A 24,521-nucleotide genomic window follows, 5' to 3' on the forward strand; every position below is an offset into this window, starting at 1 on the left:
AATTCCAGCCCTGCTCCAACTCACCCAAAGTGAGAACTACCACAAGTAGAATATTCAGCATGTTAGGAAAAAGCTTCATTTTATTCCCTTTCTCAAGTTACATCAGCCACTTCAGCTCTCCTCATTCTTTACCCTATAAGGCTGTCCCTGCTCCCTACCACACTCCATAAAGCACAGAAAGCTTTCTCTCCTATTTTCCCCTATTAAAAAGGAATCAGATCTTGGACTCTGCAATGCGACCTGCAAAGGCAAAGACAGAGCTGTGGCTGAGTTTTCTTCTCCTGAAGCCAAAAAAAAAACCCCAACCAAAAGCTTGTGGGAGCAGGGAGAGCAGTCATTAAGAGTTTAGGTCTTTTTGATATTTACCATTCAGATCTCAGCTGCCCCATTTCCCTCCATCCAAGACACTGACTGGAGAACTGAACAGTTTATTATGATATCACACATGACAGGGAAGCAAAAGCTAATTAGCCAGGGAAGATTATTTTTATTATGACCATTTTAAAAACAATTTGGCTCTTTTTTCACATGCCTGAATAAAAAAATATCCCACCATATTTTCTTTTCAAAAACAGGAGCAGCCTTTCCTCTGCTTCGAGCAAAGCCAGAGACATTTGCCAGTGGGCAGGATCCCATTCCTCTGCATGGGGGAAATGCCATCTGAATTTACAGCCCAGATTTGCTTTTCAAGTGAAGAAACAGGTAGAGGAATAAAACCAGAGATTCCAGACTATCCCCAAGCATCCACGAACCAACTCCCTTCACTCCCCACAAGGCACAGTGGGTCACCTTCTCACAGCACTTTATTTGCCCCAACTTGGAAGTCTTTACTTGCAAAAGGGATTTAAAGAGGAAACATCATAAAGCATCACCAGGCTCTGCTAACCTCCCTTCCCAGCTTCTCCCAAATCTCCATTACCACGGCCAAGCCACCATCTCCTTGCACAGGCAATGTTTTACCACACTCCTGGGCTGAACATTCAGACCAACACTGCCAGACTGGCACAGAGGGGCTGAAATGGAGGCAGTGCCCATCATTAGCCCACTTCCAACAACTCTCCTTTCCTTGGGAAAGCCACAGGCAGAGGATCCCACCTCTCCAGCCTCTCTGAGGGCTTCACAAGGCAAACCCCAGCCACGCCATGGGCACATTTCCAGTGAGAATGCCCAGAGAGGAGCACAAACACGCTCTTGATTCTGTTTGTGCAGCATCAAGCATAAACATAAAGCCCATTATGGCTCAGGACACAGCTTTCCTTTGATGCAAACCCTCTTCCCTCAGCACAAACCCCCAGCCTGACGTCAACAGGGCGGCCACTAACCCCGTGCTGGGCTCGTGGTGAAATCACAGCCTGGTCACACTGCTCTGAAGAAAGATCTCCAGAGCATAATTCCTGTTTCCCAAACTTCAGCCCCAGTCAGTTTTTCTCCAGCGTGCACAGACACCCTGTGATCAATGGCTCAATTAGAGATGGTCCGAACACCGAAAATCCTGCTGGATGCAAATTACATCACGTCCATCTGCGACTGGGGCTGTGGTTTGACTTCTGAAGCATTAATTTCTTGATGAATAACCATTTGGAAGGAGGATTTTATCCTTTCTCAGATCATCTCTATCCCTTGAGGGTGAAACACAGTTTTTTTGCCAACCAAACCATTTTTTAATCCTCAAAACAGGAGCACCTTAGGACAAGGACTGCGCTCACGCTCAATTCAACACTTAAATCGCCACAAAAATATGAAAATCTGAGTTAGAGGACCACGCAGGTCTTACCTTCTTGAGCTTCCCACTCTTGGTGCCCACAAAAGCCAGGGAGTGGTTCTTGTAGACGTAGGCAATCACCGAGGTCATCCTGTCCCCATCCTCGGTGAAAATGGGGAGCCCTCTCACCATGGATGATACTCCCAAGGGGGCGTTCATATCCAGGCCACAGAAATTGTCATCGATTGTTAACAGCTGCAAAGGAAGAAAGAAGAGGGTAAACAGCTGAAGTCACCAAAATTTTTGCCATTTGGGAAGTATCCATCTATTGCATAATGTGGCTGTAATTTATGCAGGCTGACAAAAAAATCAACAAGGACTGGAGAAAGAGGTGGAAAAAAGAAAAAACCTCTCTGAAGTTACACAATGAGTTACAGCCAGAAGCAGAAGTGGAAAGTTGGTTCTCTTGAATGACAGCCCAGCAGGATACATTACATGAAGCCTTTTTCCTACTGCTTTACCAGTCAGTTTTGCCAGTCAAGACTCACCAATCAAGTGGAAGTCTGCTGAAAATGTCTTAAACTTCCCTAAGTTCTGTCAAAAAAAATAAATCTGCACTGGCAAATAAAATGGATCCTGACCTGTCCTCTGGACCCAGGATCCAACACTAAGGATCACATCTACAAAGCCTAAATAACCACTAAATAAATCCCAATTCTAAACTCAGTAAGGTTGCTTATGTTACATCTTGAAAATTATCCTCCAAGGAGTGTCCAGGCATTGTCTAAGCAAGAGAGAGTCAGATGGTCAGCCCAGGCTAAATCTGTAAAAAGGACCATGGTAAGAATTGAATACCTTGAACTTAAAGCCCTTTCCAGTACCTGATGAGGCTCCAAGAGAGCTGGGGCAGAACTTGGGACAAGGGATGGAGGGACAGGACAAGAGGCAATTGCTTCAAACTGCTGGAGAGCAGCATTAGATGGGGAGAAATTTTTGGCTGTGGGTGTAGTGAGGTCCTGGCACACATGGTCCTGAGAAGCTGTGGCTGCCCCTGGATCCCTGGGAGTGTCCAAGGCCAGGTGAGACAGGGCTTGGAGCACCCTGGGATAGGTGAAGGTGAGACCATGGCAGAGGGGTGGGACCAGATGGCGAGGGGGAAAAAATGCTGTGAAAAGCCAGTGTCTATTGTGGCAGGCATTCTTCTCTCTCTCAGGATTTTTCATAGAGAAGCACAGAAGAAAGAAAAACCATTTCTATTTCTGCTCCTTGTTTTTCCCATGTGGAATGTGGTTGGAGAATTGTTTCCCTGGGGTGATTGCTGGGTTGGATTCTGGTGAGGATTGTTTGAGCTGATGGCCAATCCAACCCACCTGGGGCTGGACTCAGAGAGGGTCACAGGTTGTGAGTGAGTTAGAGATGGTAGTTAGAAAAAGTAGGTGTGTAGTTTGAGTATCTCCTTTAAATAGCATATTAATGTATAGTTATAATAAAGAAATCATTCAGCCTTCTGAACTGGAGTCAGACATCACCATTTCTTCCCACCGGGTTCACCTGCATTTACAATAGTCCATAAAGGAGACAGAGGAGTTCTGCAACTTTATTCAAATAAATAGAGAGTGACCCCACAGGGACATACCCCCATGGGGTTTTCTCTCTCAAGGTTTCAGATGATGCAGCCTCCTTTTATCCCAAACTCACCCTCTTCATTTCCCCAGTACCAGGAAGGTGCAGCCTTCCCAAACCACCTACCACATATCCCCCCTTGAACCCAGCATTTCCCCCAAAACTCAGCAGTTCTGGCTTCGGGGGATCCACCAGCAGTCCCACAGACTTTACCCGCACCCCTTTGTCCAACCCTAAAGTTCAGGAGTTCAAACCCTAGTTAAAATTCCCGGGTTTTGTGGTTGGTAGAGACATTTAGGCCCATTTCAACAATATTAACACCTACTCCTCCTAAAGACCCCTCATCCTTGGAGTTGTTTGTAAGGACATTAGCACCCATGTTTCCTTCCTTCCTTGAAGGCACCTTCCAACCCAAACCATTCTGTGATTTAACTGGGATGCTGTAATTTCCTGAAGAGGAGGGAAATTTCCACAGCTACCACAGGGACTTTCCAGCTTTTTAGCTTTTTTTTGTTTTTTTTTTTATCAATGCTGCTGCCTGAGCTCCAACACCCGCTGCATTCGAACTCGGCAGCATTTTCAGCAGGTGGATGCTTCACTGGGATCCTTTCACTTAAGTGAATGTCATGTCCAGTTATAAAGGGTATTTCCTTGGGCTTCAGGATGTTCCAGAAATGCAGCAGGAACATGGCACAGGCAGATCTTCTACCTTCAGGCACCATCAAGGCAGGTGAAGCTAATACACCTCACTGAATAAATCAAATAAAACTCCAAATATCCCAGCACACAACTGCCAGAGCAGTTGGACTTTATTAACTCCTCTGGGGCTGCTCACAAATTTCAAGTTAAGCATCCACTTAAAATGCTTTGCTAAAGCCTAGAAAAGCAATAATGAAGTGTACAGGAAGGTTGCCTAGTTGTGATACATCAGTACTAAAGGACCATGACAATTTTCTTTGAACTCATATGTTCCTGGAAACACGGCTAAAAAAAAAAGTGATGGTCCCTACTTGAGTTCACGAGCAGTAAAAGCCTGATAGTTGATTCATTTTATCCTCACCCAGCAATTACGGGCAATAATTACAGATGGTTTTGCTGAATAGAAGAATAATGCATCCTAAATGTGTTTATAAATGCATAAAACCTAGGAGGAATTCAAAGAGCCATTAGGAGGGATCAGCTAGCCTGAGCTCTGGCCTGCAGGAGTCATTAGTGTTTGTGGACTGCCCTTTTTAGCAGAGCTAAAACACAGGCTCAAAGAGCAATTAGGGAGCAGATCAGCAGCCTCCAGCAGCAGCAGGCAGGATGCTGCTAGTCCAAAACGACAGCAACAAGTCCAGGATAAATCTGCAAGCTCTAGTACATGGAAATAAATCCATTATCAGCAGGAGAAAGGAGGCGTGTCAGAGAAAGAACCACCCAACCAAACTGGAAATGCACCTTCCAGCAGAGCCAGGTGGCCACAAAACTATTCCAGATGAACCCTTCAGCCTAAATACAATCCCCTCAGCACAACTGTATGGCCACTCGATGTCCCTCCAACCTGAACTGTCCTATGGATGTCAGATCCAAGAATCCAGGTCTTCAAGTCAGGCTCAGTTTGCCCAGAAACTCTTAAGCTCAGAGATGAGCACAGTTCTCAGGGTCTGTAGTGCTGGGATGGCCCCAAGAGTGCAAAAGTCCCTTTTTCCCAGCCCGTGCAGCCAAAGAAGGAGTCTAGAATGTGTAGGATCAGCTTCTCAAGGTTGTTTATTTTTCCTTATCTATAACATTCTTTCTCTGATCTGTTGAGCTCTGTCTAGCAAAGAGACCATGGCATTCTGTGTGTTGCCTCAGGCAGAGTTAACATTATATACTCAAAACTACCTGTACAATGTTTGCAATAACGTGTCAATATCTATAATCTATGTTAGACAGTGTGTCTCTACCTTAAAGCAAAAGAAAAGTGTCACCATCACACCAAGACATGGAGGACAAGAAGAAGAAGAAGGTCAGGACACGCCCAAATCCCTCCATCTTGTACCCCCTGAACTATATTCTAAAAACCCCAAAATTCTACTTTTTTACCCTGTGTTAATTCAAATATCACACTACTCAAACCCTTGTGGCTTGTAATTCCTCATATAGAGTTGGCAGTTTTTTCCACAGGCTAAAATGGAAGCCACAGGTGTTTTTGACTTCTTGCTGAGGTCTCTGAGCCCCCTGCCAGGGTCTGGAGACAGCCAGGGCAGCCATAGGGATGGCCTGGGCTCTGACACACAATTTGTGTTTCAGGGCTATAATCAAACTGCCTCAGTGCTCACTCTGATGGCCTGACAAGCTGAATAGAATCGCTTCAGGCTGAAAGCAAGAAACTCCCAAACAGTGGAAAGAGGGGAAAGGGAGGAAAGTTTCCAAGGAAAACAAGACAGCTTTCTTCACCTCCAAGACGATGAAAAGCTTCATAGGGCCAGCAGTCATCTTACCTAAGGTGCAGGGTGCAAAGCTCCATCCCAAACCAGAGAAAATTACTCTGATAAATCCAGTAGAGCTGCCACAGTCGAAGGCATCCTCCCTGGAGGAACACAGCCAAAACCAACCCCTCCAGCTGAAGTATTTGAGATCAGAAAGGATCTATACAATCATCTGGCTGCCTTTCTACCCAATCCAGATCCTCCCAAACCCAGGAAGGAGCCTGGGAGGACACAGCCCCCAAAATCACAGCGTTAAGCACAAGCACCTGTGGCTGATTTGCGGCCTGTTGAGGTCTCATTATCTAATTGCCCCTGGGTGGGGCTCCAGCTGAACTCAGACCTACCCTTAATGGGGTTGATAATCCCACACAGACACAAAATTAAATTTAAGCCTATTTATATCATCTTTTTTCCCCTGATATTACTTACAGGAGAGCACATGCTTATAAGAAGGACTTAAGTAGAAATAGGGGGTAGATTTTTTAAAGAAGGCAGAGTCACACTAGGTTTAAAGAAGAAATTGTTTATGATGAGGGTGGGGAGGCCCTGGCACAGGTTGCCCAGAGAAGCTGTGGCTGCCCCTGGATCCCTGGAAGTGTCCAAGGCCAGTTTGGAGGGCTTGGAGCACCCTGGGAGAGTGAAAGGTGTCCCTGCCATGGCAGGGGGTGGAATTTGATGGTCTTTAGGTCATTTGCAACCCAAACTGTTCTAGAACTCTGTGTCCACTCACGTGCTGCTGGTTGGGTGCCAGAGGAGCAATCACAGCGTTGTGGTTTGCCATAACCCTCCCCCAGGAACAGGAGCGAGGCCAGCAAGCCACACGCCACACAAAAACTATTTTCATTGAACATATTTGGGTTATTTCTTCTGGGAATCATCTGCCAAAAAAAAAAAAAAAAAAAGCCAGCAAGCAAAACCCTACAAATAAACACCACCAGGCTCCTGCACAGCTGTGGCTCTCAGCAGCTTTGTAGAAATACAGTCATCTTCTGCAGCAAAGAGAGACACGTAAGGAAGTTTGGATTTATGATGAAAGGGTCAGGAGTTGCAAGCACAGGTTTATTTTCAATTCCAGACACTCCTAGCAGCAATATAAAGTAGCCACGTTAAACTCTCTGGAGCTTCTCTGCCTGGCAATTTCATGTTAACGACTTTCCAGAATGAAGGAGGAGGTGAGGGCATGAATTCACTTCTAACGGTGGCTGGGATAGCAAGGAGAGGCAAAGGGAAGGTCTAAAGAGGTGGGAATAATATCAGCAATTCTCACATCCCGAGCAGTTAAAATGCAACCCAGAAAGTCCCAGCCAGCAGGTAACTTGGAAGGAAACTGCAGTTGGAATGCTGGGCTGGGATCAATCACTTCAGCATCATCCCACACAGAATTCCCACTTGCAAATGAGGGAATGTTCCTCACCACCACCCTGCCCCAGGGAAACTGAGAAGCACAGGTTTGGAAGGTGCTGTGCACAGCCAAAATACCTTCATCTGAGACGGATTGGCAGCTCCCAGGGTATAAATAAATGCCCTTCCCTGCCCCTCCAGCTGCCTCTCTACCTGGTTGTGTTCTGCTCCTGCCACCTCTGCCTGTGTCACCGACCATCTGCAGCCGTGACACCATGGCCAAGTGTCACAGTCACCACTGAAATAGGAAGGATGAGCAAAAGAATGAACCTGATTTACAGGATTCTGGCAGGCGTTTCCCTCCTCCAGGATTAAGCCTATCAAATAAATAATTAACACATCCAAGCCCTCCTGGAGAGGATGGGTTTACAAAGCTGGTGCTGGCTCAGTCCTGGAGGGATTGGCTGAGCCCCCAAAACCCCCAAATTCAGCAGGAGGGTTGGAGATTTGATTGCATCACCTCCTTCCCTGTCCTCATCTCATTCCCAGCACGAGTGGCAGAAGCACCAAACATCAGGGGACATGGGCAAACAGTGCTCATAGCACACCAATTGTCCCTTAAACATCTGCTTTCACTGTTTGCCTCTGAAACAGCCTCTGATAATCAAACACAGCTTAATCCACATTTGGGGAAGAGCCTCGATAAAGGATTAGCCACCCCTCACTCCTCCTTGCTTTCACTCCAGCAGAATCTTCCTCCTCAATCAAAGCCCTTTTTTCCCAGATATCTCAGCAGGCTCCAAAGCAATTCCACAGACTCACCAGGGATAAAGGCTGTCCCAGTGGCCAAGTCTTGCCTTTGATTTACAGCTAATACCTAACAGCCCTGTCTCCATGTGGTGGCAGGTACTTGGCTCCTCTCTCCTGTTATCTCAGGCTTGGCTGGTGCAGAGGATGGAGGGAACACACATTAATGGATGGCTGTGCTGCCAGCAGGGCCAGGGAGCCAGCAGCAGTAAGAAATCAACAGTTACAGGCTTTTGAGTCTTTGCAAGGAGACATCCAAGGTCTTTTCCATCGCCTGACTGCAGGATCTCCTTTCCTGCCTGACTGCAAGGGCTGAGTGAGGCTGAAAGTGGGCACATGTCCACTCTACAGGATATTTTAAAATCTAGAGAGATGGCAAACACAGAAAAACCTCTCAGCAGGAGCTTCATGGTATTTGAAGAAACACAAGCTAAGAAATTTAGGGTCTAGGACGCCTGGAGCAGGGGTGAACCATAAATCCCCACAGTGTGGAGCTGGAAATAATGGAAACCATCTCCCTGCAAACCACAGGACTTTAAATTCCAGCAGAAGCAGGATGGCACCCAAGGCTTGTGCTTCTCCTGTTTGCCTGCACACATCATCGTGGTGGTTTGAGCATGGTTTGAGTGCAAGGTGAACTCCTGGTTGGATGCTGCTTTGCCCTGCCCATGGCATTAATACTTGGCATTCCTGAAGCTGGATGGACTCTCCCTCCTGCAGTATCTCTGCTTCTGGCCATGCTGCCTCCTGTGAAATCAGTGGATTTTGGTCCAGCTGCCCTTTCTCCCCACAGAACCTCAGCAGAACCATCAGGTTTCATCCTGCTGCTGTGCTGAGCTGTGAAATCCCAGTGCAGCATGGACAGGGCCCCTCTGGCTTTCCCCTCCTGCCATTCCTGGAATTTGATGCCTGTCACTGCCCTCCCCATCCAAGCCATTCCTGGCAGTGGAAAGGCAGCAGCTTTGCCTGGTTGCAGACCTTTGTCATCTACAGTTCAAAATTCTGTGGGCAAAGAGATGGGCAGCGACCAAAGATAGCACAGATCACCAACCCACCCCTCTTCAGTGGTTGTTCTGGAGTGTAATGACCTCCAAAAATACCCAGCCCCGTTTCCCCAGGGTGCTCTGTGATATAACAGAGGCTGGATCGAGAGCCAGCCTTTGGAAATACATTTTAATTGCACGCTGCTTTTCACTTGTGCACCCACAGCAGTGGTTACTGTGCAATTACATGTCACCATATGCAAATGACAGTGCAGTTACAGTAACTTTACCAATTACAGGGAAATTGCACCCACTGTGCTGAGAGGTTTGCGTTCAGACAGTTCAGGAACGCAAGAACAAGAGGGAAAGTTACTCAAATTGACTAGAACTGGTTCAGGCATTTGGTTTCTAGGTCTGTAGTTTAAGAATCAGTTCAAGGACTGGTGTCAAGTTTCCAGAGTGCTGCAGAATCTTAATGGAGTACAGACTTTTTATGCCTGCATTTATGTTCCTGCTCTGCTGTGAGTGTAAGGCTCCCCAACAATCCTACACCATGTTCCTCCACGTCGTAAAATTTGCAATTTCCTGAAGAGGAGGCTGCCTTTCTTGCAGAGAGCAACAGGTTCCTTCAGTCTTCAGGCCTTTTCCTCAGCAGAGCTGGGTGATTATCAGTAATTGTGGATAAAAGGAATTGTGCTGTAAATTTGTGCTATAAATGTAACATCCTCCAAGTCCTGCCTTTCCAAGTGATTGCAGTGCCCAAAGATGTGCACAAGCTAAATCCATTAGTGAGCCCCTACACATTTTTTAGAGCCCAGTAATACAAAATTTAAACAATTCTGGCTGCTTTCCTTACTTTTTGTGCCACACGCCGGAGATGCAGACCCCTACTTTCAGAATCTGCTGACCCTGTCACAGCCATGGAAACACAATTGCAAAGATTATTTTTTTTCCTTGTTGTCTGTCTCTGGTTCCCACTTTTGCTGGGACTGCTCTGGAAGCAGCACTGGGCTGCTGTGGGCTCTGAGCAACCTGCTCTAGTGAGATATGTCCTGTCCATGGCAGGGGGATGGAACTGGATGAGTTTTAAGGTCCTTTCCAACCTAACCATTCTAAGATGCTGTGATTAGAGGGAAATTGTTCATATTCCCCATGAAGGAAAGTCATATTGTGATTTAGGTGGTATTTCCAGTGCCTTGGTTAAACCCCAGAAGTCTGATGTAGGCACAGAGAAGGGACAGTACCTCCAGCAGCAATGCAGACCAAGCTAATAAAACATAATAAATAAAATATTCAATTCATGGAAATCTTCCCATTCCAAATCCCAAACATCACTGTGTCAGCCAAATCTCCCTTTTGCATATTGCACTTCCACCTCTTCAGAAAATTTCCAGCATCACAATTCCAAATCTCAGCACTCCAAGCCATGGAGGCGGGCTGGAAACCACACCCCAAAGCTGTGTGGCCACTGAGGCTCGTTCCTACAAGCCAGAAGGATGGATGTGACCTGAAGAGCAGCAAGTGTGCCTGAAAAAGGTGCAAAAGGAAGCTGAGCTTTCCTGTGGTCCCATGAACTCCCCCTTGCTGGCTCAGAGCATCATATGGCTGAGGCGTTGAAGGATAAACAGAAGAATATAAATCTCCGTGGCTCTCAGATCAGTGCTTTGAAAAATTCACTTAAAATTTTTCACACTCCCCCAAAAAAAAGAGATTATTGAGTGTGGAGACTCTGCCTTTGAAACTGCCACAGACTGTTGGGCAAATAAGCATTTAGGGATTTTTCAGAAGGGAAGTATTGATCAAATAAGCTGCTAGAGCCCTTCTGTAAGAACTTACTCCAGGAGCGAAGCTCTGTTACACACCTGAAACACAGCAGCACTGATATTCTCTGGTGCTGCTGTGGTTGACAGGGGAAGAATGAGTCCCAGAGAGATGAAATCTTAGGTGAAAAGGGAGTTTTGTGTAAGCAGAAAGACACCTCAGAGAGAAGGTGCTGCATTTCATCCAAAAGGATGTCCCATTTCCCTGATCAGCCCTCTCATTCCTATTGACTGCACACCAGCACCTGGTCAGATAAAGTCTGGATGCCTCCTTTTGATGGCACCACCAGCCATTCACTGTGTCACAATTGCTATAATTATTATTTTGTTACACAGGGGGGAAAAAAAAAAAGTCATCATTTGGGCTGCAAAGTGCCACCCGTGCCAACAGCGCTGCAGAAATGAAACAACAAGGCTGCTTTGCATGCAGGCAACACCTTCACCCCGAGAGCCCTGAGCCTTTGAAAAGCATTAATTAAGCCTCACCATGGTCCTGCAAAGGTGATTTAAGTACTGTAATGAGTGAGATGTATGTGCTGCTGCTCTTCAGCACCGGGAAATGGTGAGAGCTCAGCTCACTCAACAAATAACAGAGTCGAGATCCAGGGCTGGCATCTGTATCAGGGCAAATCAAGATGTGTCTGGTCCCATCATCTCACAGAAGATGAATTTAAAAAAGGCTGGTTATCAGTTTAAACAACAAACTAAAGCACTCGAGCCCTGAAAGGGAAGATCTCCCGCTTGTAGCTGCTTATCTGTGCAGATCAAGGAATTCAGAGCTTTGTACCAGGAAGCAGCGTGAATTCACTGAAGCTCCAACTGCTCCCAAATGTGGAAGCAGGACTGAGCAACTGGGAGGCTGCAGCCAGCCCTGGGAGCAGGGACACCATCACAGTCACAGCCCTGTTGTTTCCTGAAGTGGGATCCCCAGCAACGACCCCAACCCAAGGGTACCAGGTCAATCCTTCATTAGGAAAAGTGAATTTTTATTATTCTCTTCTGCACATTCCCTCACTCTGCCTCTCCCACTCTCTCTCCTTGTCTAAATACGTGCCTGGCTAATATTGCTTGTTTACAGGATAAATCAGCTGTACAAATCCTATTATAATTTGGATCACTGACAATGACGGGGTAATGACATTGAAACGGGGAAATGCAGTGTTGTTCCTACTGATCTAATGTCACCCACATGTTCCATCAGCTGCACCAGCTCCCAGTGCTGCACGGAGGAAACAGAGGAAACTCTTTACCATTTAGTTTCAGTCCTGTTTGGCTGTCTTGCCTTTTCTAGTGTTGAGCATTTCTTTAAATAAAGAATCATCGGATGGTTTGGCTTGAAAGGGACTTTAAAGACCACTCAGTCCCACCCCGTGCCATGAGCAGGGACAACTTTCACTGGACCAGGCTGTTCAAAGCCTCATCCAGACTGGCCTTGAACACTTCCAGAGATGGAACTCCAGCTCCATCCTGAACCTGGATACAGCTACTCAGCTAGGTCTGTGCTGGCTCTGCAAACACCAAATTTTGTCTGAAAGTTGTTGCCAGGCTACCCAAAGATTGTCCCATTCATAATAAAATGCTTCTCAAACAAACTTAGAGCAAAACCTATGTCCTACAACAGCAAAGCCATGCAGGTGCAAGGCTGGGAGTGTCTGGGGCAGAAATATGGTCAGATGTGATTCAGGCATCTCTCTGTGAGTAAAACAGCTTTTTTCATCTCCATCTCCACACTATCCAGTCCTCCAATATCTGTGTTATCCTATCAGATACAATAGGAACCCATCCATGCAATTTGGATAAATAGAGACATTTCAGGGAGGGAAAAACAAGTAAGTCTTATGTTATACTCCTGGAATATAAATAAACAGACACACACATCAGATCACTCCCGGAGGGTGAATATCTTCACTGAGCCTCCAAGTTCTGAGACAGAGCCTGCACTGTGTTTCACCCTGACAGCTCCACTGGCACCAGGCAAGGGAGGAAGGGTCTGTGCAGAATTTATCCCAGAGAGCAAAGCTGAATCCAGCACCCCCTCGACCCTCTCCTCAACAGAATGGGCATTGTACAACCTCCCCTGCTCCGGCTGCTTTAAATAGCATCAGCCTCACCAAGGGAGCTGGAGTCATTTTGCTTCTGGCTCTTCCAGGACATCTGGGCTTTGCATTCTGCCTTTTTTTTAATATTATTATTAAATTTAAAAAAAACCCCTCTTGCACAAGCATTCCCCTTGGCCTGCCAGGCGACCTCCTGGCGAGGCAACGCGAGGTCAGCTCCGCGAAGTCGCCAATCTCCTGGCGCGGAAGAGAATGTGAGGAGATCATGTGGAGGCCTCCAAAAATGCAAAGCTGAGCCACAGACGACCGCAGGGCTCGACCACAGAAGAAAACAGCCTGGGTTGCTGGCAGGGGAAGCAGCAAAGAGCAGTTCCCAGAAATAAATGTAATTGTCCGTGCGGCAGGGAGCGCGGGGAGGCGACGCGGGCGGGGATGGAGGGGCTGGCACTTGGCTCACCTGCCCACCAGGGACCAGCAGGAGCTGGGGTGGTGCTGAGCTGCTCAGGAAGAGCCAAAGTGGTGCAGAGATGGGAGGGATGGTGGGGGAGGCAGCTGTGCCTGGAATATCTCAGATACAGCAGACTCGGGTCCGGCTCTGCCCTCAATGAACATTTTGTGCGAGCGGGGTCACCCAGACGTGAGAGATCAGCTCTGTGAGAGGGTTTGGCGCCCAGCCACTTCAAGGCAGAGGGTTTCCTCCTGGTTTATGCTTTGGAAGGAAATAAATGGTTTTGGGAAGGTTGTTTCCAATGCATGTTTGGGTTTTTTTCCCCCAGGACAATGAGGATTTGTGAAGGAGAGGTTTCATGGGGGGGTGTTTCGGGGTGAAGGTAATTAATTACTGCCGGAATTCTTTCTGCATCCACTGGTCAGGCAGTATCCTTTCAAGGATAGGTGTTTAATACTGAGAAACCTATTTAATACCTCAAATGCAATCATCCTCTCCACGCAAATAGGCCCTGATTTACAGCTCTTAAGTGCAAGCTTCTGTTGATGTAGGGGATTAAGAGTTTTTGTTTTGCTCTCCCTCAGAGCACCCAAAGCCACGTTTTTCCCTGCCTGGAGCACAGAGCACTTTGCAGAGGCAGGGACCTGTCCTTATCCCTGCTGGCTGAGAGCAGAGAGGTGGCTGGGAGAGGGAACTATCACCCAGGGCAAAGAGATGCACCCACACACTGCCTGAGCTCACCTCCCAGTGGGGAGAATTTCCCAATCCCAGTTCAGAGAGGGCAGGACTTTACTGGGAGCACTGGAGACATGAACTCAGCTGCTCTCCAAAGAGCACGGCCCCAGACATCTCTGGCCACTTCCAGCACAAGCATGAGAAATACCAGCTGTGTTCCTGAAGAGAGCTCCCTGAGCTGCTCACGTGGGGATTTCTGTCTGTGGAAACTTTTTGCAGGGGAGGTGATGCTCAGACCTGCTGGAAATGAAGGTGCAGAGGGAGATTTGCAAATCCCAGAGCTCAGTTGCAGAAACCCTGAGCAGAGCCCTGTCAGATGATACCCTTTTGTGACTTGGAGATGGGGAAACTAAGAGGAAAGTTTTAAAAACTTATTTTCCGTCTCATCAGAAGGGTGAGACAATACAGATGTTATAACTCACTCTTATCACAACCAGAAGTGATTGTGTCCCTCTCCCTCCCCAGCTCAGATTCCAGCCCCAGTGTGGGCAGGAGGACACTTGTCACCTCTTATCACAGCTGCTGGCCCAGCAGAGCACACGCCACGCACGGCATCCAACACAAACCGATGTGACCGAGTGCACAAACACAGATCTGGCAGGCAGCAGCCTGTTTGCTCCAGCTCCCAGTCTCCAGTGAGCATTCCCAGAGAGGCATTACAGCATTGCTGAGGGTCCTGCCCTTCCAAAAACTGAACTTTATCGTTTTTGCGGGGGTTTCCTGCTCTTATTTGCATTTTCAGAGGAAAAAGAAGAAAACGCTGTTAAAAATTGACACCAAGAACTGATCTCGCCTGCTCACAAACCCTTTGAATCAGAAACACCAGCCTGTAAAATTTGGAATAAAGATGTGTACACAAAATTTTTGCATGGTCGGTCCAGATGGGACGAGCAAAAAATGCTGTTGTGCAAGCACCAGTGCCACTGACACATACAAAGGGATTTACTTAGGATAGCCCAGCTGGCAAACAGGGAGACTGTGAGGTAAAATGAAACTGATAACTCATCCCTGTGATTGATCCATTCCCTTGGGAAAGAGTCAGGCTCACGTACTCACCAATCCAGCCAGGAGAAATGGGAAAGATGTCAAAGCACCTGGAATGCAATGGACCTCCTTCCACACCTTCCTCTTCCCCAGGACTAAGCAAAAGCTAACACTCCTTTTCCCCAGCCTTTCTCTTTTAATGGAAAGTGGGAGAAATGGCAGATAGGGATGACAATTCCTGCTTTTTTGCTTGTAAAGTGATTTTTTTCTCTCGAAACACCCCTTCTTTCCAGCAGCTCCAGCTGGTCCTTCTTTCTAAATGACCCTGTTCTTCTGCCCAGCGTGCCAGAGAGGAATGTAAGAGCAAGGAAGAGATTTCCTCCTCTTGCAACAGATGGGCACAGCACTAAGATCCAGGAGACCCTGGGCTACAAATTGCATTTTTGTGCCTTAGCCAAGCCCCCTATAAAACAACCTCCTGCTGCTCCCCATCCTGGTGTCTCGGAGGTGTTCTGTGTCCTGGTAACACCAGGGATGATGAGCACAAGCCTGGGAGGAAAAGGAATATGAAACAGGCTGAAAAATCTTGGCCATCCCTGCTAGCACCAGTGATTGCAAACAGAAATCCTGGGAGGAAGAGGAATATGAAATAGGCTGAAAAATCTCAGCCAGGAGTCAAGCTGACTGTCCCATACCTTACACAAAGTCTTTCCACCAGCTGAGCTGGAAATGGCCCTTCCTAACCTGGTGGGATGGAGCAGGAGGGAGCCCAAGGGTCATCCCCAAGGAGCAGGCAGTGTTCATCCCAATGCTGCCAAAGGAAAATGTCTGTGCACCCAGCTGGCCTCCAGACATGCCCAACATGGAAGGACTAATCCAAAAACTCCTCCTGAATCCAGCTCAACCCTGTGACAACAGCAGTGCTTGCTTGGTGGGCATTGGGGATGGGCAGGGGATGCAGGGAGAGCAGAAGAGAGCAGGAGAGCAGAGCCCACTCGAGGAACAAATGCATGGAGATGGTGCAGGACTCTCAGAGATTTCACCAGCAGCATCTGCAAAGAGGTTTTGGGGAGTTCCCACCAGCCACCAGAAGCACAGGAAGCCTTCACAGCCAAGTCACTTGTCAGACAATGGCTTGGGACCCAAACATCCACTTCTGGTAGCAAAGTGTTGGGAAAATATTGCCCAGCTCTTCACACAAGGTCTTTTGTTGGCCAGCCAGCTTTGAAAACATTTCTGTTCTCCCCCAAGTGACAGCTCTGCCATGAAAAACAGGAAGAGACTGAATACAGCAATTTAAACAGTCAAACCCCATTTCCTGCCAAAAGGAAAGGAAAATACCAGCAAAAGGCAGAAGCCAGGCAGGAGCTGGGGACTGACACTTTGATTATCTTGGAGAGATATTGGTGCTGCATATCTTGTGGAAGCTGCAGTGGTGGAGGTGACACCTTTCCATGGCAGGGACTGGAGTCTCCTAGTCTGGGAGGTGGATCAGGCCAGGATCTCCCAGGAGAGCAGCCCTGGGATGTGAGCAGCTCCTGAGCTGACAGCCAGGGTCACATGCCAGCAGCACCCCGGGTTTGGGACTTCATTGCCAGCCAAAGTTCCAGCAGGATCCCTGCTCCTCTCCATCTCCCCACAGCCCTGACACCCTCAGGCTGCTTTGGAGTCAGTCTCCAGTACCCTCCTCTGTCAGAACTCAAAATGTCCCTCAGACATTTTTGGCTGTTCCGGGCCCAGGTCAGAAGCATTTGAGACCCTGGCAGGCAGCTGGAAACAGCTGGGATTTTGGGTTTGAGCCATGGAATGATTTACCAACCTTGCAGGAAGAACAAGAAGTCACAAAATTTAGATTTTAGAGTAGAAGTAGTCACAGAGTAGAGGGAAGAATTTTTGAGTGCTGTACAGGGGGTTTTGGTTTTGTACATGGGGGTCAGAGGTTTAAGATGGATTTGGGATTTGGGCCTGCCCTGTCCTCCCTCTTTCTCCTTCCTCACCTCCATGTTCTTGGTGATGTTGGCACTCACAGATTGGTTTAGAGTAGAAAAGCACCATTTAATATAGGTAACAGGCATTGGGGAAAACTGTAACCATGTCACACGTAATGTACTATATAAAAGATAGAAAATCACCATTTAATATAGGTAATGGGCATTGGGGAAAACTGTAACCATGTAACACGTAATGTACCATATAAAAGATAGAAAATCACCATTTAATATAGGTAATAGGCATTGGGGAAAAACTGTAAACATGTAACACGTAATGTACCATATAAAAGATAGAAAATCACCATTTAATATAGGTAATAGGCATTGGGGAAAAACTGTAAACATGTAACACGTAATGTACCATATAAAATATAGAAAATCACCATTTAATATAGGTAATAGGCATTGGGATAAACTGTAACCATGTCACACGTAATGTCCCATATCACAGACAGCAGCAGCCCTGGGTGGGAGAGAAGAAGCAGTCGGGGTCAGAGAGGATGTCAGGGTGTGTGTGTGCCTCTGCCTGAGCTGTGAGCAAACCACAGCAGCCCCAGAAGAAAATCTTTTAGATAACTTGCAATAAACTGCCTTGAGACCCAACAACAGAGACTGCTGAGCCTTTCTTTGAAAGCTCGTGTTGGAGGAGAGACTTTTCCACCACATGGATCCACCCCTGACCTAGGGGTGAGCTCTGGCACTCCTTCATCCACACTTTTTGTCTCACAGCTTTCACCTGCCTGGTCCCCAAGGTAGAGGGGAAGGCTCCCCTGCCTCCCCTGTGAGCATCCCAGGAGTGGAGCTCCCGCCAGGCTTCAAAATGCAGCCATTAATCTTATTTCATTGTAATGGCAATCAACAAATTCCCCAATGATCAACTCTTGTACTGAAATGACACATTTACATCTCCCATCCTCCTCTCAAATTGCCCTTTCCTCTCCTCTATTCTTTTTTTTTAAATCTAGCATTCCCCAACACTACCAGAGAACCACAGAATGGTTGGAAGGGACCTTTAAAGTTCATCTAGTCCAGCCTCCTGCCATGAGCAGGGATAACTTCAACCAGCTCAGGCTGCTCCATTACAACATTTATGAAGGATATTGAAATCACAGCCTTCTTCACCCAACATGAAATTGGTTTTTTGTTCTAAAAGTCTGTTTTTCCCCTCCAGAGCATCCCTGCCTTTGCCAACGTCCTGCATGTCCGCGGGGTTTGAAGGTGCCCTCTGACTGCATAAGTAGGATGGGTTCACTATCCAGAGAGGAGATTTAGATTCCACATGAGGGAAAGCTTCCTCACAGCTCAGACAGATTTTAGGGAGGGAGAGGAATCTCCATAGCCAGAGGTTAAGAACAGGTGAGACAAACATCTGTCAGAAGCGTTATAAGTAGGGCAGAAGGGCAAATCAGATGACCTCATAAGAATCCTTTTTTCCCAGCCTCATTTTTCTCTGATTATATGAATTTCTAAGCATTTGGGGTCAAGTGTACTGCTTAAATATAAGCTATTATCCTGCTTTTGCAGAGAGGTATTACCTGAGACCATTCATCACCTGAGTGAACATCCACAATTTGCAAATCAACAGCCCAGACATAAAAATCTATCTTTTTTTTTTTTTCCATTTATGCTGAAGATGAATGGGAGGACAGCTGTAACACAGGGGTGGGAGGGGAATGAACACTGAGGATTCTCCATTCATCTCTGGACTTTCACCTTTCCCACTCTAGAAATTCTGCTACCACACTGCTGACATCTACAACAGGCACTTGGCACGGGGCAACCACAGGCTTATCACAGAGTTTTATTTTGGTTTTGTCTTTGCCTTGACCTCTGCAAACCAGGCTGGAACAAGTCTCCAGGACATCCAACCCTGCAGGACATCTGGGAACCAACGCCTCTCGTTGAATACTGACCATGAGACAAAGTTTGTCCATCCAAGGTCTTTCCTGACCTCAAATCTCTCAGCTCCAGATGTAACCAAGCTGCCTGACGAGAGGAGCTGCAGAATCTGCTGCTGGGGACCAGAGCACTGCTCCCCCACATCCCTGGAATTGTTTGTGTTCACACTGCAGGTTAGGAGAGTTGTGCTGGGAATGGTCCCCAGGAGATTTCTCTAGCCCTGAAATAGCCTTGGGCAAGCATTACACCAAGGCAGGAGCAGAAATATCCAGTCAGGAGAATTCCTTTTGAGTCAGTTATTGCCCTGTTAGAAATATTAGAAAAATTTAGAATATTTGTTACTAAAAGCCAGACTTGACAAGGCAAGGACAGAGCAGTGAACCCAGCTTCTCAGTCCTACAGCTAATACCACCAAGAATCACAGAATGGCTTGGGTCAAAAAGGATCTTAAAGATCATTCAGTGCCATCTCCTGTCATGGGCAGGGGCATCTTCCGCTGGGGTTTAGAGAATCCCAGGTTGCCCCAAACCCTGTCCAGCCTGGCTTTGGACACTTCCAGGGATCCAAGGACAGCCACAGCGTCCTTGGGCAAGCTGTTCCAATGCCTCACTACTCTCTGTGTAAAGAATTTCTCCCTAACACCTAATCCAAATCTCTCCTCTGTCACCTTGAAATGCCTAGTGCCCAGCACATCAACCAAGCCTGTTCTCATGCAGGATTGCAGCTGCCAAAGGCAGGGCAGCAAAGCTGAAGTTCAGCTCCAGCCCGGACCATAGGCAGGTTAAGCCTCTGTTTGCACCACAGAGAAACATTTGACATCCCCACAAACGTGGGGAAAGGTTCACTGATGGCTCTGAAATTGGTTTGAGAGCTGCCTCTAACACATGTGCTAAGTGGCAGAGCAGCAGTGCTGGGGCTTGGCTGGCAAGCAGGACATCAGCAGAGGAGAGCAGGCTCTCACAGACACACATCCAGCCTCCAAAATACTTCACCAACCATCCAATATTTTCCAAGCTTAGCGGCTGGACTCTGCAACCCCTTTCAGCAGCCAAGTCACTAATACCTCTTCCCTCAGGCAGCACAGCTGATCTCAGGCAGGGCTTGCCAGCAGCTCTAAGCAGGCTCATTTAAGGAGAGGACAGCCTACTTAGTTACACACTTCAGACTTCCTGCTTTTAATTCAAGCATCTCCAGCTTCTTTTGCAATGTCTCTGATTCACAGTGAAGATGTGCACTCATAAATATGCTCTAACACTTTTCCCCACCGTGCCCTCTCTCCCAGTCCTGTCCCTACTCAGTCTGACACCAGTTTTCTTGGTTTGGGACTCACCCCATGGGACATAAGAAAGCTGTTGGCCTTTTTTGCTCCTGTCTAAAGCCACAGAAGGCAGGGCTGAGTGGTTTCAAACCTAATTGGAGAGGTTCAGCACTGCAAACATTAGTGTGGAGCACTAGCAGACTAAATATGCAAATGCATGGAGAGGCTTAAGAGCCCAGGAAAGAAACTCCAGTGGGAAGCTCCCAGCTTAAATCTAAAGGCAGCTCTTTGAACGTGCACAGGCCTTGTGGCTAAACAAAAAAAATCAAAGCCAGATTTGGGCACAGCCTTTCTCCCTGTGCAGTGCTCCACAGGGAGCTTTGCAGGTCTAGGCAGAGATCCCAACTGAAATCAAGGACTTGTCCCTTCAGTGTGGGAGAATGAGAGCAGCACAAGGTCAAGCAAGGACACTGAGGGGTGTAGAAGGGAATTAGGGCAGAGTAAGGCAGGATCAGTGTCCTTGCAGTGAGACTCCCATCCTCATTCCTCATGGTCTGTCCTTGTCCCGCCAGGGAGCATCAGAAGAATCCTTGAGCACCAAGGAGCCAACCCATATTCTGAGCACTGCCTGCCTGGAGATTTCGGGGCAGGGAAGCACTCTGGCATTTCTCCCTGTTCCCTTTGCTCAGACTGGAACTCGCCTCTCACTTGAAAGAGCTAATTAAGGGTGGGAATCAAAGCCTGGGGAAGAGGCTCCTGCAGCCCCGGGTGCGGCGCTGGCTGTAATGCCCATGTCTGTGCCTGCCATCAAAGCCAGCCCCGTGCACATCCCTGCAATGGCACTCGCAATAAACCGAGGCAATTTCTTCGGACCATTTGTAGGTCAGGCAGACCAGCCTCTTCCCCAGTCCTGCCCTTAAATCTTGCAGTGTTTAATCCTTGCTCTGCAGCCAGGCCTTTATTTCTCAGTGCAGAGCTGGCTGGAGACCGGAAGGAAAGAGGCTTTGATGGTTAATGACCACTGCTTCTCAGCCCTGGAAGAAATGAAGCCCTGGCTTCATAAAGTTCCCCGAAATAAATCCTTCCCCAGCTACAGCCCAGGGAAGCAAAATTACACTGGCATACACAGAACTGGCACGAGCCACTGACATCATCTAGGTGCTGTTTTGGTTCAGGTTTGAGCCGAGAGTGAACCTGGGTCAAAGTGGTTTCACGCCTGTGATTTGCACCATGAAGTAACTACAACAGGCATATTCCTCCTCTATATTCCAAGGCCCCTTGGTTTAGCTCATCAGCAAACACAGCGTGTCTGCTTGTTCTGATACCAGCTTGTCCATGAGCTAACTGGGACATGAACTGGTTAAATGGGGTGGTGTGGTGAGCTGGAGGCAGAGCCAGCACTGGGACAGGCAGTCTCAGTTCCTTGGGCTCTGCTTTAAGGTTGGTTATCTGAAGACAAGGCCTGTTAATGCTTGAGGAGGGCAAGGTGGGGTGCTCAGGGGCTTCACTTACCGCGCTGCTACAGGGAATGTCCTTGACCTTGAGCCAGGCCAGGTCTAACGTCCCCTCTCCCCTGTAGCAGGACTGAAGCCTGTCCTTGATGCGGTCGTTGATGTTTTTCAGGACAAAGATGCAAAGAGCAGACTCATCCAAGGACTTCATCTTCCTTTTCTGCCCCTTGGAGAAGACCGTGAAGAGGATATCATCCTCGGGGCCAACGCCCAGCGACCTGGCAAGGATGGCCCCAGCCTTTGACAAGTAGGCAGCCTGGAGCAATCGATATTCCACCCCGTTCTTCTCGCAGCCAATCGGCACCTCCACATAGGAGTTAAAAGCTGTGTCCTCCTTGCAAAGCCGCACCAGCTTGGAGGTATAAACCTGCTCCTTTGTGGTGGAGCCGGGTGGGGAGATCATCTCGGGCTGCAGAGTCAGGAAGTAGACAAAGTTCCCGCTGCTGAAGCCGTAGATGTAGTAGATATCGAAGTCGGGGATGATGGTAAAGGTGTCTGAGGGGATCTTGATCATAGAGGCCACAAACTCATCGTGAAAGACATATGCAAACATCCCATCAGCCTCGGAGTTCTTGGTGAGCTTCCTGCTGGAGATGGTGGGGAAATACTCCGGTTTGCCATCCACGGCCGTGGCGATGAACAGCTTGTCGTCCATGTTGCTGTAAGAAACGATGACTCCAAAAACAGAGCCGCTCTCGTTCACCCCAGAGAGGTAATGCTCCTTCTTGTGGAAGGGCTCTCCCAACTTGAAGAGGTCATCCAGCCTCAGGAGCTTGCAGATGCCCTGGTACAGACTCCCACAGGCTATCAACCGATTCTCCTTGTAGTCTATGAGGAGCATTTTGTTTATGTTGTTGGTGGGCGTCAGGGGTTCGTTGCAGGTTTGGACTATCCTGGGAGGATAACACTTGGGATTGTCATCATCAGGACCAGTCTCGTGGGTCACCAGGACCTTCAGGTCGCTGGAGAGTTTGTAGATCCTGTTGACAGCCCCCAAGTAAATGTGCCCAGTCCTTTCATCCACCACCAAGTGGTTGAAGTTTCCCTCTGCTTGCTCCCCGGTGAAGGTGATGAAGGGCCTCTTTGGATGGGGTGGCTGCTGTCTGCCAAGAGGTGACACTGTGGTGGACAGCAGGAGGTGGGAAACCAGGCAAGTCCATTTCCACATGGCTGGCGACATGATTAGAGAGGTTTGTATTCCCAAGGCAACAAAGATTAGAAGCTGTAAAACTCTTCAAAACACCAATTCCCTGGCAGATTCTGTCCTACAAGCAGAGAAAAAAGAAAACAAAAGTACATTACTATGGAGTATTCCTTCCTCCTCCCTCCTTCACAACCATGCCATCATCAGAGCGTATTTAATTGCTAATCCTCCCTTTCTCCACTCTGAGCTCTCTACTTAAAACCAGCACAAAGGGAGCCCTCCTGACAGAAAAGATGCTGGGAGAAAAAAAGCAGAAATCACACAGCAGAATAATAAATCAGCACCCTTTTCCCTCTCCGTTGCACACCCACGTGCCCCACGGTGCAGCATAAATATTGACTGCAAGTGCAGAAGGGTAATGGTAAAAACATCACCCAGCATTGCTGTTTGCACTGCCAGCATCAGCTCAGCTGTGGATTCGCTATCTGAGACACCAGAACTGGGGAAGGATTATTATCCTGCTCCTCTGGACGAGGCACTGAAGCCTAGAGAAGGTCAGGGATCTGCCCACAGGGATGGGGCCAGATGGATGCTGAGCTCTCCCACAGCCCTTGAAGTTTGTCGGGAAGGAGCCAGCTCTGGTGTGACATTAACATCCTTTCGGGGAGATCCCAGTCCAGAACAGATCTGTTTGAGCAGGAGCTCTGTGGCTTCCAGATCAAAGCTGCCTCACACCAGCCCAGCCTGCAGTTCAGACCCAGGGGCTGTGGTGTGCCAGCTGTCACTGCCACATCTGCAAAGGGCTGGCAGCAAAAGGAGCACTGGGTGTCTTGTGCTCTCACCACAGACCACTCTCCATGCACTTCACAGCCAAGGGAACATCATCCAAAAGAGATCCAGCTCCCCTGGGAATCTCAGGTGACTGAGGAGAAAGGGATTGCTTATTTACCAGCAGTGATAGAGCCTAAATCACCCTCGAAGTAGGAAAACCAATGACCCAAGGACCAGCCTGGTAGCTTTCCAAAGAGAGGGAAGAGGCTTTCCTTGCACCACTCAGTCCCTTAAAAATCTCCCAGGTTTTGACCATGGTGATGGGAGCAGTATGAGTTTCAAACATTTGGTGGGCACATCACCAAGCCCCATGGAAACATCTCTTCCTACTCAACACATCCATCTGCTCCCTTTTCCTTCACTTTTTTGCTTGTTTCTGTACTAAGAACAGCTTTACCCCTTTATGACCCCACAGAGCATGTGGGAGATGGAGTTCTACCAGCTCGGGCCTCACAAGCCGAGCTCCTCACTGAGTGCTGACCACACAAACCTGGTGGCCAGGCCCTTCATCCCTCTATCATCCAGATCAGAACTTCACAAAGCTGCTCTTGATGTTAAAAAGGACACAAGCCAAACACATCTCCACTCCCGCAGTGTCCCAACCCCTCTGTCACAGAGTGACTTTGCTGAAATCAGGGGTGTAATCAGTGATGACAGCCAGGCTCGCACAAGTAGGAGGCAAGGGGAAAAAAATCCTTGTTTGCAGATCCCAGCAGGGAGGAAGATGTGACAGTGACACAGGTCTGGATGTGCAGCTTTTTCAGATCTATGCAGCTCTGCTAACGCCAGTGGAACTGAAAAATTTACTTCAAAAAAATAACAGGAGGAATAAATCCCACATTCTTTTGACCTGTAGGCTGATGAGATCTGATAGTGGAAAGGGTAAATCTGAGCTTGTAGAGCAGACATCACTTTTATGCCACCCCAAATATTT

At 47.9% G+C, this 24,521-nt stretch overlaps 1 protein-coding gene across 1 annotated transcript in view; it reads right to left on the reverse strand.

Annotated features, from left to right (window-relative positions):
* PLXNA4 (plexin A4) overlaps positions 1-24,521 on the reverse strand; it is a 475,064-nt gene that overhangs the window by 422,458 nt on the left and 28,085 nt on the right. The window contains exons 2-3 of the mRNA XM_077783705.1: positions 21,614-22,877; positions 1,775-1,957 (exon numbers count right to left, since the gene is read on the reverse strand). Coding sequence (XP_077639831.1) covers positions 1,775-1,957; positions 21,614-22,792 — 1,362 coding nt within the window. The 5' untranslated portion in view covers positions 22,793-22,877. The remainder of the gene's footprint in view (positions 1-1,774; positions 1,958-21,613; positions 22,878-24,521) is intronic.

Source organism: Lonchura striata, chromosome 5 (assembly GCF_046129695.1).
Source record: "Lonchura striata isolate bLonStr1 chromosome 5, bLonStr1.mat, whole genome shotgun sequence".
Classification (NCBI taxonomy): domain Eukaryota; kingdom Metazoa; phylum Chordata; class Aves; order Passeriformes; family Estrildidae; genus Lonchura; species Lonchura striata.